The sequence below is a fragment of the Podarcis bocagei genome (genome assembly GCF_964188305.1).
Source record: "Podarcis bocagei genome assembly, chromosome: 3".
In the NCBI taxonomy this organism is placed as follows: Eukaryota; Metazoa; Chordata; class Lepidosauria; order Squamata; family Lacertidae; genus Podarcis; species Podarcis bocagei.
The window spans coordinates 80,250,570-80,264,250 of NC_138127.1; the positions used below are offsets into that span (position 1 = coordinate 80,250,570).

A 13,681-nucleotide genomic window follows, 5' to 3' on the forward strand; every position below is an offset into this window, starting at 1 on the left:
TAACCTCTCTGAGGCCTGGGACCTTGAGGGTGTTATTATTTGTAGACCGTAGGTTTCTCTGTGGGGCATACCAGGAGAGGCGGTCCCGTAGGTACGAGGGTCCTAGGCCGTATAGGGCTTTAAAGGTTAAAACCAGCACCTTAAACCTGATCCTGTACTCCACTGGGAGCCAGTGCAGCTGGTATAGCACCGGATGAATGTGATCCCGCAGCGAAGACCCCGTAAGGAGTCTCGCTGCGGCATTCTGCACCCGCTGGAGTTTCTGGGTCAGTCTCAAGGGCAGCCCCACGTAGAGCGAGTTACAATAATCCAGTCTGGAGGTGACCGTCGCATGGATCACAGTGGCTAGGTCAGGGCGAGAGAGATAAGGGGCCAACTGCTTAGCTTGGCGGAGATGGAAAAATGCCGCCTTTGTTATAGCTGTAATCTGCGCCTCCATAGAGAGGGAGGTATCGAAGATTACACCCAAACTCTTAACAGACGGTGCTGGCACTAATTGCACCCCCGCAAGAGATGGGAGTTGCCCCCTCGATCCCATATCGTCCCGCCCCAGCCAGAGGACCTCTGTCTTCGAAGGATTTAACTTCAACCGGCTCCCACGTAACCATCCAGCCACAGCTTCCAGACATCTGGTCAGTGTGTCTGGGGCCGAGTTAGGATGGCCATCCATCAAGAGATAGAGTTGGGTGTCATCAGCATACTGATGGCAACCCAGCCCAAAACTCCGGCCAAGCTGGGCGAGGGGGCGCATAAAGATGTTAAAAAGCATCGGGGAGAGAATCGCACCCTGAGGCACTCCACACACCAAGGAGTGACGCGATGACAATTCCCCCCCAAGCGCCACCCTCTGTCCCCGATCAGAGAGAAACGAGCGCAGCCATTGAAGGACTGTGCCCTGGATCCCCACGTCGGCAAGGCGGTGGTCCAGGAGTTCGTGATCGACCATGTCAAAGGCTGCTGACAGATCTAGAAGAATCAGCAGCCCCGACCCGCCTCGATCCAGCTGCCTGCGGAGATCATCTGTTAGGGCGACCAGAGCTGTCTCGGTCCCATGACCAGCACGGAAGCCGGACTGGAATGGATCCAAAGCAGATGTTTCATCCAGAAACCTACCAAGCTGTTCAGCAACCGCTCTCTCAATCACCTTACCCAGGAATGGAAGATTCGAGACCGGGCGGTAATTGGATAGATCTAAGGGATCTAACGATGTTTTCTTTAAGAGCGGACGCACCACCGCCTCCTTCAGGTCCCCTATGCCAATAGGGCAGGGTGGATGCCTTAGTATTACTAAGTATAGAAGCAGATGCGTTACATAAAATTAGTTCTGATCTGAGGATCTGATCAAAGACTTTGCAATTGGAAAAAAGTAGATTTTTTTTTCAAATATAAATAAAGTGGAAGTATATAAAAATAAACATTATTTTCCATCTTGCTGCAGGTTTTGTTTCATTTTGGAAAATAAAATTTTATTTTATGGTTTATTTTTGTTTATATTTTGAATTAGATATATATCAGGGTACCAAAACCTCTCTTTTTTAATACTGTTTTTATTTATTTTCATGGTACAGAAGATAATGTGGAGCCTCTAAAGGTCTTAATTGTGTCCCAGTTGTGGATCAACCCAACTAGGCTGTTCTATCTAGTAACAAAACCAGACATCACAAATTAAACAAACAATTTATTTACAGTCTACTTTTCTGTTCTTTTTTTTTCAGTGCAGTATTTCTTGGCCAGATTACACAAAGCAACACATTTTGGCAAGGGGTTGGGGTTGGTGAAATACTTCACATTGTGAATGAGGGGAGGCAGGTGGGGGAGTTAGAGAAGGACAAAGAAGAAGACATGGTCTCTGTGATTTCCTGGACCTGGGAAGGCTCCTCTGCCAGCAAAGATGGGAAAGGTCTCCCCTGAGCTACTTCTGTGAGTTTCCTTCCTATTAGATCCTGAGGCTGAGCAGGACTGCCCTCTCCCCACAGCCCACTCACTGCTGTGGGCTGATGCCCTACATAGTTCGAGAAACCTCTGATCTTCCCACCTGCAGCAGAGGTTAGTACCCCAAATCTGGCAGTTCAGAGGTAGTTTACCTCATAAAAAATAACATATTTCCTAGGGGTTATTGTCCCCACACCCACCTGCAGTTAGGGGGTGCTACTATTTCCCAAGCGGGGCGATCACTCGGCTTTTGGCAGCTTCCCAAACAGATAGCTGGTTCTCTGAGAGGCAGTCATGGGGAGTCCCGTAGGCAAAAAGAAGGCTCTAGGCGCCTTAGAGGTTCTCTGCCTTGGTCCAGGCCTGTGGGAGCCAAAGGCGGCTCAGGGTGAACTGCAGTCTCCGATCCGGCCGGGTGTTGCAGCTCGGGGCTGTGCCGTTGCAGGGCCTGCTCGGTGTCGGCCCCCGCCTCAGTCCGTTCCGCATCGCTGCCGGGCTCCAGATCCAGGGATTCGGCCTCGCTGCTTTCGCTCTCGCCTTCTGAGCGGCTAGGGCTGCGCTCCACCTCTCCCTCGACTGTCGGCGCGGCGCCCCCTGCTGGCTTCTCTTCTGGCTCCTTCTCTTTGTCCTTCTGCGCCTGCGCCTCCTTGGAGTGCCTCCACTTCATGCGCCTGTTCTGGAACCAGACTTTCACCTGCAAGTGAACCACAGAGCAGAGACACACAGGGCATCAGATGGGGGACCTGAGACTAGACTGCAATTCTCCCTCTCCCAAGGTCCAGGGCACCACTAACCTCCAGCCCATATTCTTGTACCCCTGGCCCAGAGATATAAAAATAAGGAATTCATGGTTTAAAAGAGTAATACATTCTAGTCTTCATGGGCATAGGAAAATAAATAAATTTCAGGGTTCAATTCTGAACACGTGTGAAATATTGTGTGAGTTTTCCTTTATTTTTTATTAGAAGGTTTTATGAGCGTAGAGAAAATATTTTCTCCGTCCACAACTTAGCTGTATTATAGTACCCCCTCTGTTCCCTACTGCAATAATAATAATAATAATAATAATAATAATTTATTATTTATACCCCGCCCATCTGGCTGGGTTTCCCCAGCCACTCTGGGCGGCTTCCAAAAGAATATTAAAATACTATGGTACATCAAACATTAAAAGCTTCCCTAAACAGGGCTGCCTTCAGATGTCTTCTAAAAGTCTGGTAGTTGTTGTTCTCTTTGACATCTGGTGGGAGGGCATTCCACAGGGAGGGCGCCACTACCGAGAAGGCCCTCTGCCTGGTTCCCTGTAACTTGGCTTCTCGCAATGAGGGAACCGCCAGAAGGCCCTCGGTGCTGGACCTCAGTGTCCGGGTAGAACGATGGAGGTGGAGACGCTCCTTCAGGTATACTGGACCGAGGCCGTTTAGGGCTTTAAAGGTCAGCACCAACACTTTGAATTGTGCTCGGAAACGTACTGGGAGCCAATGTAAGTCTTTCAAGACCGGTGTTATATGGTCTCGGCGGCCGCTCCCAGTCACCAGTCTGGCTGCTGCATTCTGGATTAGTTGTAGTTTCCGGGTCACCTTCAAAGGTAGCCCCACGTAGAGCGCATTGCAGTAGTCCAAGCGGGAGATAACCAGAGCATGCACCACTCTGGCGAGGCAGTCCACGGGCAGATAGGGTCTCAGCCTACGTACCAGATGGAGCTGATACACAGCTGCCCTGGACACGGATTTAACCTGTGCCTCCATGGACAGCTGTGAGTCCAAAATGACTCCCAGGCTGCGCACCTGGTCCTTCAGGGGCACGGTTACCCCATTCAGGACCAGGGAATCCCCCACACCTGCCCGCCTCCTGTCCCCCAGAAACAGTACTTCTGTCTTGTCAGGATTCAATCTCAATCTGTTTGCCGCCATCCATCCTCCAACCGCCTCCAGACACTCACACAATAATTTTTGCCATCACAGGGATCATGGGCACTTGATCCCATTGTGCTGAGTAGATCTGGGAAAGAGCAGCCCACAAGCCCAAGCTTAAGCAGAAATGAGCAGATCTGAATTTAATAAGAAAACCACTCGTTTCCAATTTTCGAACAAAAATGAATTAGAGAAGATAGGAAGTATGTTCAAAAGGCAAAGACTTATTATTACTCTGGCCTCTCTTATTTCAATCTTTTAAAATAATTACCTTAAATTAAAACAGTTATGTAAAAAAAAATGAAATAAAGGAAACAAACGACCGTAAATGCAGTTGTCATCTTGATTTTTCATCATAGGCTCTCATGAAAATTGAACATATTGTTTAAAATACAGCATAGAGAGGCTATAGCAAAACCTAGAAATGTTTTTCCATAGTGGGTGGGTAGCAGTGCCAATCCTGTTTACTCAGAAGTAAGCCCTAAAGATTTCAGTGGAACTGCTAGGCAATACACATACAATTGCAGTCCAAAGATGTTTACTCTTTACATATTAAACTCCTCCCTAAGCCCACTTGGGTATTCTGTTGAAATCGATGGGACCTGCACTCAAATGATAATATGTCTAGGATTCCTGTATTAATCTAGAAGAGGTGTTTTCCTGGCAACTAGCCACAAAATCCCCATTGAGGTTTTTCTTCTCTGCCATCGGAGTCCTTTGTAGTTCTCTCTTGGGGTTGAGTATATTGAATGGAAACACTTCAATTAAAAAGGAAAGGGAAAAGAAAGCCAGTCTGCTGGAACGAAGGAGCTTTCACCCAACTCAGATATACTCAGGGCAAACTCACTGGGATTAATGGGCCTAAGTGAGCTGATTTCAATGGATGTACTTGGAATAGATCTAAATGTTGAATAAACAACTCAATGTATATTATGTGGATGGCAGTTGCTATCTCTGCATTATCCAGGCAAATATCATTGAGGAAGTGATCTTTCGAAATCAATGTGTCTACTGTATAGCTTATTAGGCCTTCCACATTGTCACAATAGAACAGCACAGTCCCTTATTCCCCGCTCCCTCCAATCCCATGCCCCTCTCTCTCTTCTTTAGCGAAAAGTATTTTCATTACTGATATTTAGTTGTTTAGCAGGCTCTACAGTCAGTGGCGTAGCGTGGGGGGTGCCGGGGGTGCCGGCCGCACCGGGCGCAACATTGGGGGGGGGGCGCGTTTGGCCGGCCCTCCTCGAGGAAGCAGGAACCCCACTGTCCTCGGACCTCCTCCGAAGCCTGGCAGTGGGGCGGAGAGACCTTCTCCCCGCGCCAGCCTTCGGATGGCTGTCCTGAAGACTTGTGGTGGGAGCAGTGGCGTAGCGTGGGGGTGCAGGGGGGGCCTGCCGCACCTGGCGCAACATCTGGGGGGGGCGCGGAAGAGACTCGAGTGCTAAAATCCACGGGTTAGGGGGCGCAAATTACTTGCCTTGCCCCGGGTGCTGAGAACCCACGCTACGCCACTGTCTACAGTACAGTGCTCAGCTTTGCAAGCTCGCATAAGGGTTAGCATAAATTATTGCCAATTTTCTACTGGAGTCCCAGATTCACTGCTGCCAGACTAGATTGGGTGGCAAGGCAACAGCAGACCAGCTGCACTTTGAAATCAATGTTGCTGGCTTTGTGGCTGATCTCTAATATTCCATAGGCAAATGCTACTTGAACGGAAATATGTTAACACCGAAGATTTGGGGCTGCACTTCTTCATGTATGTGTGTCTTTCCCAACTGACAGTAGGATTGTCCTTATAAAAACCAAGGGCACAGACCAAGACAAGCTCTATCAAACCCCACTGCTTTCAACCAGGAGAAATTTATGCTGCAATCCCATACACACTTTCCTGGGAGTGAGTCCCATTGGAGTGAATGGGGCTTCTGAGCCAATGTGCATATGATCACACTGGTAAACATATATGAACTCTCCCACCGAAATCAGTGGGGCTGGAGTGTGCATGATTTTGGTTGGATCATGTCCTAGATGTCTCCTTTATTGGTGCTTGTTCTCTTAGGTGCAAGAGGTTACATAATATTGATTTATTTATATTTAATTAATGTATTTATTTGGTAAATACAGATTTAGCAGCTATAGGTGACTGCCTTTCTCAAGTTCAGTGGTCACAATTATGCAGTTTTCAACATGGTGAAGTCTATTCCGGCATTGGATTGGGCCCCACTGTATAGAAAGCCAAAACTCTGATGTTCGGTAGGACATGCACAGCACTGCAGCCATAGTGTATTCTTTATTATACCTATATGCCCCCTCATCCCACAAAATATAGTCATGAGCTTAATCCTAACCATGTCTACTCAGAAGTAAAGCCTATTGAATTCAATGGGGCTTACTTTCAGGTAACTGGGGTTGTAACCTAATTTATCCCTTTACTTTTGGTGCACCCTGAAGCATAATCCTGTATATCTTTACTGAAAAGTATTGATTGGTTGCTTCTGAAAATTAACTTTAATTGGATTGGGACCAGTTTATACACTGGTAACCTGATCCTTTTTAAAGGCAGGGTACAGCATATAATTATGTTAACATGAATGAAAATAGTACATGTGGTACAATGGTTAGTGTGTCCAGGTTTCAAATCTCCACTCAGCCCTTAAACTCACTGGGTGACCTTGGGCCTGTCGTTCGCTCTCAGCCTAACCTATCCCGCAGGGTTGTTGTGAGGATTAAATAAGAACTATGGACCCTTGAACCCACAGGACCACCTCTCCTGGTATACACTGCGGAGGACCTTATGGTCCATAAATAACAACACATTGGAGGTCCAAAGCCTCAAGGAAGTTAGATTGGTTTCAACTAGGGCCAGGGCCTTTTCAGCACTGGTCCCGACGTGGTGGAATGCTCTGTCACAAGAGACTAGGGCCCTGCGGGATTTGACATCTGTTCCGCCTGGCCTTTGGCTTAGACTTACTCTGACCCCTTATATGGGATTTGGTATACAAATTTTCCCTTGGCTTTTTTGCTGGCCCATGTAGGACCAGCATGGATAGCTGGCTTGGGTGAATATCTGATGTTTCCTCCCTTTATGGTCTTGATTTATGGGCTACTACTAAAATGAGGCTGCATTTTAAGCTGTATTTTAATTAACTGCTTGTTTGTTTGTTTGTGGGTTTTTTTCCTGTTACGTTTTATTGTAATTCATGTTTGGTGTTGGCCGCCCTGAGCCCAGCCCTGGCCAGGGAGGGCGGGGTATAAATAAAAATTTATTATTTATTATTATTATTACTATGCAATCCACCTTCAACTCCTTAGAGAAAAAGCCGGGATGTAAAAGAAATGAATGAATAAATAAACGTTCCTCAGCACACCTTAATATTCTGTGTGTATTCAGGAAGAAATTTATTCCAATATATTTCCCTAGACTCTGAAAAACACACACCACAAACATATAGCCTTAGATGTTATTACACCACTCAGGTTCTATTGCCAAGGGGAAATATTCTCTGTGTGCAAGGGATATAATTCCTCCTATAGAATATTTTCCATTACAATGAAATAAGGGGCTGGAAAAGTACTTTGAAAAATCCCTTGAGGATATCTATGTGTCCTGCTGGACTGTTCTACAGCTCATTCCAGGGTGGGGAGAGGCTGGTCTCTCGAGGAGAAAGGTGCTTGGCTTGCAAGATTTTGCACCCACGAGCAGCATTCGTGTTTTTTCACCCCCACCAGAAACACCTCGAGCTTGTCTAACGGTCAGCAGCTTGCCTCCAAAGCAGCACTTCACAAGGCCGAAATATCACACGGCCTCCCCGCTTCTTTAGTCGCGTTTCCTACCAGGGCTGCACTTCACAGTCGAAGCCCCCAATCCTCATCTCCCTTCGCAGCCAATTTTGTCCTTCCTCGCTGGCTTTTCCCACTCTCAGCCAAAACAAACACTCCGGGTGTAACTGACATAAATCTTCGAGTGAACTTCTGGTCCCTTTCCCCCCCTTTGCTCGCTTCAGCAAATCGACATGTATTTACTGCATTACTAAGCACCAAGCAATGTGAAGATACCTCATATTAACGCTGCAATACTTTACAAATTAAGCCCGAGGCGAGGGGGGTGGGGAGCGCAAGTATCTCAATGGCTCTCTTCTCTCCGCCTGCCCACGGTTGTCTAATCCCCGCCGTCCCAAACGCGCAGCCCGATCCTTTGCTGATTTCCCCACCAAAAGTGCGGCTGGACGCAAAGGGGGCTAGCTCTCAAGATTGCAATGGTGGGAGGGGGAGAAACCTCCGCTTTGGTTTACGCGGAAGCAAACGCAAACAAACTCGGCAAAGAAAGATGTAAGGCTTAGCGATTCAGAGGAACTTCTCTTGGAGTAAATACGCACAGGATCGAGCGCACGCTTCGCAGGGAAATCCTAAGCATGCCCTGGATTGCAGCCTTAGGGGACGAGGTTCCCGTTTATTTCACTACGTGGGTTCTCTAGTTCAAGAAAGCTTATACCACAATCAAACAGTTTTTAAAGTGGCGTAAGACTCGTGTGTGTGTGTCACCCCTACTTCTCTGGAATTTGTAAAACATCATAAAGATGATGATGATTAAAGGCCTGCCCTCTTGAAATAAAGGGGAAATGTCCTCTCATCCAGACTTTTACTGATACTACATTTCACTGATTGTTAAGTTAACCCGATCCTAACCTTCTGCCCGTTTTCTGTTTCCCTGGCGCGTCGAACCAGGGATCCGCGCCCCGCGCAAGCGCTTACCTGCGCGTCCGTGAGTCCCAACATGGCTGCCAGCTGCTTTCTGTCCGGCTTGGTGACGTACTTCTGGATTTCGAAGCGCTTCTCCAAGCCTTTCCTTTGGAGATTGGAGAAAACCGCTCGGGACCACGAGCGCTTCCGCTTGTAGGTCTGAGGCAGCGTGTCTTTGGTGAGCACCGCGTAGGGCCCTGCAGGGTGGAAGGAAGGCACCAAGGAAGGAAGGAGGGAGGGAGGAATAGAGGAAAGAAGAGAGAGAGAGAGGTTGAATGAGAGGCCGAGGCGCCGAAGAAGCAAAGGGCGAAGCGCGTTCAGTGGGGCGCACTGGTAGCCCAACACCTTCAGGATTCGGGCACTAATAAAAGACCCATGGGTCTCTTAGGGAAAATCCTAACAATATGCAAAATAACACTTAACGGGTACTCTCGATTTATTTCAAAGCACTCATCCCACCCTCCCACCCCACTTTATGAGTTCACCCCACACATGAGTTCCGCCTTTATTTTACTTTTAGGCACCGTTAGTGTTGGAGATCAGGTCTATTGAAGCTCATGCCCCCATATACCCCCTCCCATTCCCCGATTCTTCCTGAAGGTGAGCTACCTGTAAACTCATGACTTTCCAAACAGCACCTACTTCTCTTTGCAGTGTAAGCAGCCCGTGGATCCCATGGGAACTTTTCTTCCAAGTATGAATAGCCTTTTAGGATTGTTTTTAGGCAAGGCCGAGGGGGGGGCAAATTCTCGCAAGCACCCCCTCTCAATCCTCAAGGCTCTCTCTCTTACCACACCGTTCCTACACACACGGTTAGGAGCTGGGCACTCACAGCCCGCCGCCACCATCACCACCGAAAACTCGCAATGGCGCCTTTACCGCGATCCTAAAGAACGCGCGCTTGGACTGCGCGGTTGTTAGGATCTGGCGCCTAATCGAGCTTTCTGCTTGGCCGTAAGTCCCATTGACTCCCACGGCCCTTACTCCCAAGTAAACCTCGCGCGTTCCTGGGAATGCGATCGCCGGAGAGCAGAGCGAAAGAATGGCTTGGGGCAGAAGGGGGTCGCCCCGTGCGCGCTGGATGCGGGTTTAAAAGAAGGGTGCGTCTGTACCTGGAAAAGTGTCTTGAAACTGGTGCTGCACGGAATTCCTTGGGGTTGTGTTTAAAGGCCCCAGGACCGCGGAGGTCTCGTTAATGGGCTCTAGAGACGCGAAGAACTGGCCGGCCGGAGGCTGTAAGGCGGGGAGATGAACCCCAGATGGGCGGCTGGTGGTTAATAAGGAAGTCAAATCTGCGGGCACAGGAACAAGGAGAGCTCGGTTACAGAAGAAGGCAAGGAGAGAGAAAAGGCGCACGTTCCCTGAAGCCCCTCGCAGCCAGGTTAAGGCAGGTTAGACTCTGGGCAGAATTAGGTCTTATGGAGAGGCCCTTCTTTGGGATCCCCCGCCCGGTCGTGCCTTTTGCTTCCCTCACTTGGAAATACGGGAAGCCAATCCTGCTGTTCTTGGGGAGCCTCCTGCTCATTTGCTGAGAGGGGGGCTCCACTTCTACCCCCCCCCCAAAGTCCTACCCTGCCGGGAGCGCGGCTTACCCTTGTCTAGGCAGACGGGAAGAACGGTGGGTTTTTGCACGACGTTGTTGGACGGTGGCGAGGCTGCTAATTACACCCAGAAGGAGCACCGTTCCGTTCAATGGAACCGTCCCGAGTAAATGTGTGCGGAGGCTGGGAGCCTTGAAGCTGCCTCTTCCACTCACACCCAACCACGGTGTTACAGATATTTAATTTTATTTTTGACTTGGAAGCGAGCCCTCCCCACCCCCCGTCCGGGTGAAAGCAATGGGACTATCCTCCCGGGTAAACCTTCTTAGGTTCAGGATGCGGGTGGCGGGTTGTTGTGGTTTTGCTTAGGATGGGTTGCAATCCCCAACTTTTTTCCTGCGGGGGTACTCCAGACTGAAGTCGAGAAGTAACCCAGAGAACTAACCCTGTGTTACCAGGGCAGGTTTGATGGCAATAAATGGGAAAATTAACTTTCCCCCAATTAAGCTCTTTGGCTCGGGGTGGTTTGAGCGATCCTCCTATTTCGCAAGTCCAGGGCAGAAGGTGTTGGGAGAAAGAGCAAGGAAGAAGCAAAGGGGATTGGCGGATCAGAGCAGAATCTCCAAACCAACATTATTGGGGTATAGAGGCGCTTTACCGTGAAAACACACGCCTTTCTTTCAGCGCCCCTGTTAAAAAGCTGCGTTCACTCTCTGTAATTATTAGTTTCACTAACACGTCTGGATTGAGCTCCCGCTCGTGATCCGGCACACTTTTAACCCGACACTCTTGGATTTATGTCCGAAGGGAATGGCGAACGCATTGACTTGGCAGAGAAGTTCCGTTGGGGTCAAGGGATTTTTATTTTTTAGCCAAGCGGGTAGAGGAGGATTTGGGGCCCACTGAGTTTTAATCCAAGCGATCTGCCTCAGCTATGGAGTGGATCTGGCACGGTTCCGAGAGAGAATAATAACAATAACAACAGCAACAACAATAATGACTTGTGGGGGGGGGGCTCTCAAAAATCCCACTGGAAGGGAAGAGGTCTGTCTGTGAGTCACCCTCGGAATCCAAGCGTTGACGACCCATTTACCAAATGGAGAAGTGAAACCACCTTGGGTACAGTTCCTACTTGTTCGCATCAATGGGAATATTTAGCCCTGACTGACATGGGATATTATTTTCATCCAGTGCACCAGGCCTCCATGCTAGAGTTGGCAGTCTTTGGGGGGAATATGCCCCAAGGTCATTTTCTCTCTCGCCCAGACCCCACTAACCCAAAGATCAATCAAGATTGAGGTTGTTTGGGTATGGGACAAAAGAAATACGTCGATGATTTAGTCGCCCTGGTTTCAAAAGAAAGTGAGCTTAAGCATGCTTTCACTGCAATGTCGAAATCTAAGAAACTTACTTCCAAGTAAATACGTGCCGGAATGGGGAGGCTGGCGGACTCTGTTTGTTGTTGCTGCTGCTGCTGCTGCTTTCTGAAACTTTTAGGCAAGCCGATTGCTCAACTCTGCGCTCCGTTGAGCAACAAGCAGCACAAATATGAAGGCGCTGGGTTCCTTCCCCACCCGAAGAGCACGTCGATTACGCGATGAAACTTACTTTTCACCCAGCGCAAATACTCGGGGTTGCACCTACCTATCCACGAACTGGTGAAGGCCGCCAGAATACCCTTTCTCCTGAGAACATTAGAAGCGCCCAAGCGGATCAGACCAAAGGGCAACCCAGCCCACCGTGGTCAACTCAGATGCCTGGGGGGGGGACCCACATGAAGGGCAGGGACGAAATAACGCTCGCCTTCCTGGCTAGGGTACCCACCGCAGCCCTTCTCCAGGGGCCCTGAAATGCCAGGAGCTGAACCAGGCTGCATAGCTGTCAACTTTCCCCCTTTTTAAAAGGGAAATTCCCTTATTCCGAATAGGATTCCTCGCAAGAAAAGGGAAAAGTTGACAGCTATGCCGGGCTGTCATTCTTCTAAGGCACGAATCTTTTAAATTATGGACATGGCTATCATTTAATATTTCCATACATATAATTCCAGGAATCAAACTCCGAAATCGGAGGGGCTTGCCTATCTGTCTCACTGCCTCCCTATTTAATTATCCATAGAGTCATGCATTTTTATATACAGATACAGACACACGCGCGAGATCGATACAGCTATGAGCACGATCGACGGCGAAATTGCGCTCAGCGTCCATTGGAATGAATGAGGGTTCCCTGTCAATCCACACAAACCCCCTTTCCTGCTTCAAAAGCAGGACTCCTTAAATTCACCAATGGGGTGGGGATGGGGAAGAGGGTGGGGATTTAAAAAATAAATCAAAATAAACCCTCGGCTTTCTCTCTACCTCTCAGCGTGTTGCTTTCCTTGAGTTTCGGGTCAAACTCGGCGGATAAAATGCGGTCAATCCCAAACTTCAAGTCTTTGCTGGAGGGCGCGGGCGCCGAGCCGGGATGAGTCTGGTGGCTGGGGCCCCTGCCTCCTCCGGGAGAGCGGTGCTGCTGCTGCTGCGGGTGAGGGTGGTGGAAAGCAGCGGAGAGAGGCGACAGGCGGGCGGGGAAGGCGACGGCCCCGTCGGGGGCCACCAGGGGCGTGGGCCGGAGCGGGGAGGCCGCGGCGTGGAACTGCGAGTGGGCATGCACGGCCCCCAGGTGCGCGGCCAGCGCGGGCGCTCCGGGCAGCCCGTCCACCGACGACGCCTCCCCGGCGGCGCTGGCGGCGGCGGCGGCGTGCAGAATGTCCGCGATGCAGAAGGAAGGTTTCTTGAGCCCCGACGGATCCAGCGGGAAGCAGCCGGGCCCCGACGGGGCGCAGTAAGCCGCCGACCACAGGCTGAAGTTGGAGGCGTAAAAGGGCGCCAGGCCGGCCGTGTACATCCTGCCGGGGCCCAGGGAGTGCCCTCCACGCCCGGCTGCTGTTGCTGCTGCCGCTGGAGGAAAAGTTCAGCGGCCGTCGAAGGAAGATCGTCAGCGCCCACTGAGTGCCTCTCGGCCTGCGCGCATCGCTGGGGGAGCCGAGCGGGGACAGGCAGCGCTGTGCGAGGCGAGCCGGCGGGGAAAGACAGGCGCGTCAAACCAAATAACAACAACTAGGCGCGGGGGAGAAACTCCCCTCTCGAGGAGGAGGAGGGGAACGCGGAGACAAGGAAAAGGAGCCGCCCGCCCACCTCGCTCCGCCAAGCAGCGCCTCCTCCCGAACCCAGGTTTTTTTTTTTTTCTGTTTTCCCTCCTTCGAACGCGGCGTCAAAAGAGCAAATACACAGCGGATTGGGCGGCCGGCGACCAATCGGAGGAGCGGAGGTGTAGCCGAGGGAGGACGAAGGGGCGGGGCGGCGGCGAGCCACGCCTCCTGCGCGCCAAGGAGGAGGCAGAGCCAGGGATGCCCGCCGCTTCTGCCTGCGCCAAGGAGAAGGGGGAAGATTCTGGCTCAACAGCCTGCAATGGCCCTTCTTTGCTGCACCCTGTCAAAGGACGAGGCGCAAAGAGGTCCGACGCAGGGCTGCCCTGCCTTTCTTCCCGTTTCCTGGAGGCGGTGAACAATCCGGAGTCAAT

At 50.4% G+C, this 13,681-nt stretch overlaps 1 protein-coding gene across 2 annotated transcripts; it reads right to left on the reverse strand.

The window, feature by feature from the left end:
• Nucleotides 1-1,665: 1,665 nt before the first annotated feature.
• Nucleotides 1,666-13,347, reverse strand: HLX (H2.0 like homeobox). Of its 2 annotated transcripts, XM_081187592.1 has the most exons (4): nt 12,478-13,341; nt 9,692-9,871; nt 8,592-8,776; nt 1,666-2,623 (listed from the first exon to the last, which is right to left on the reverse strand). In XM_081187592.1, the coding sequence occupies exons 1-4, from the start codon at nt 13,004-13,006 to the stop codon at nt 2,225-2,227; spliced, it is 1,293 nt and encodes a 430-aa protein (XP_081043718.1). In that variant the 5' UTR covers nt 13,007-13,341; the 3' UTR covers nt 1,666-2,224. The 2 variants fall into 2 exon arrangements, with proteins under 2 accessions (XP_081043718.1, XP_081043719.1); XM_081187593.1 differs by lacking the exon at nt 9,692-9,871 and having other exon boundaries at nt 12,478-13,347.
• Nucleotides 13,348-13,681: the final 334 nt, after the last annotated feature.

Bases quoted from the DNA above. Each gene is read 5' to 3' on its own strand.
- HLX (XM_081187592.1), bottom strand. From the start codon at position 13,006: ATGTACACGGCCGGCCTGGCGCCCTTTTACGCCTCCAACTTCAGCCTG. The intron at 8,777-9,691 runs GTACAGACGCAC...TCCACCCTGCAG, and splicing joins GTTTCAAGACACTTTTCCAG to GGCCCTACGCGGTGCTCACC. The intron at 2,624-8,591 runs GTAAGCGCTTGC...GTTCACTTGCAG, and splicing joins TGGGACTCACGGACGCGCAG to GTGAAAGTCTGGTTCCAGAA.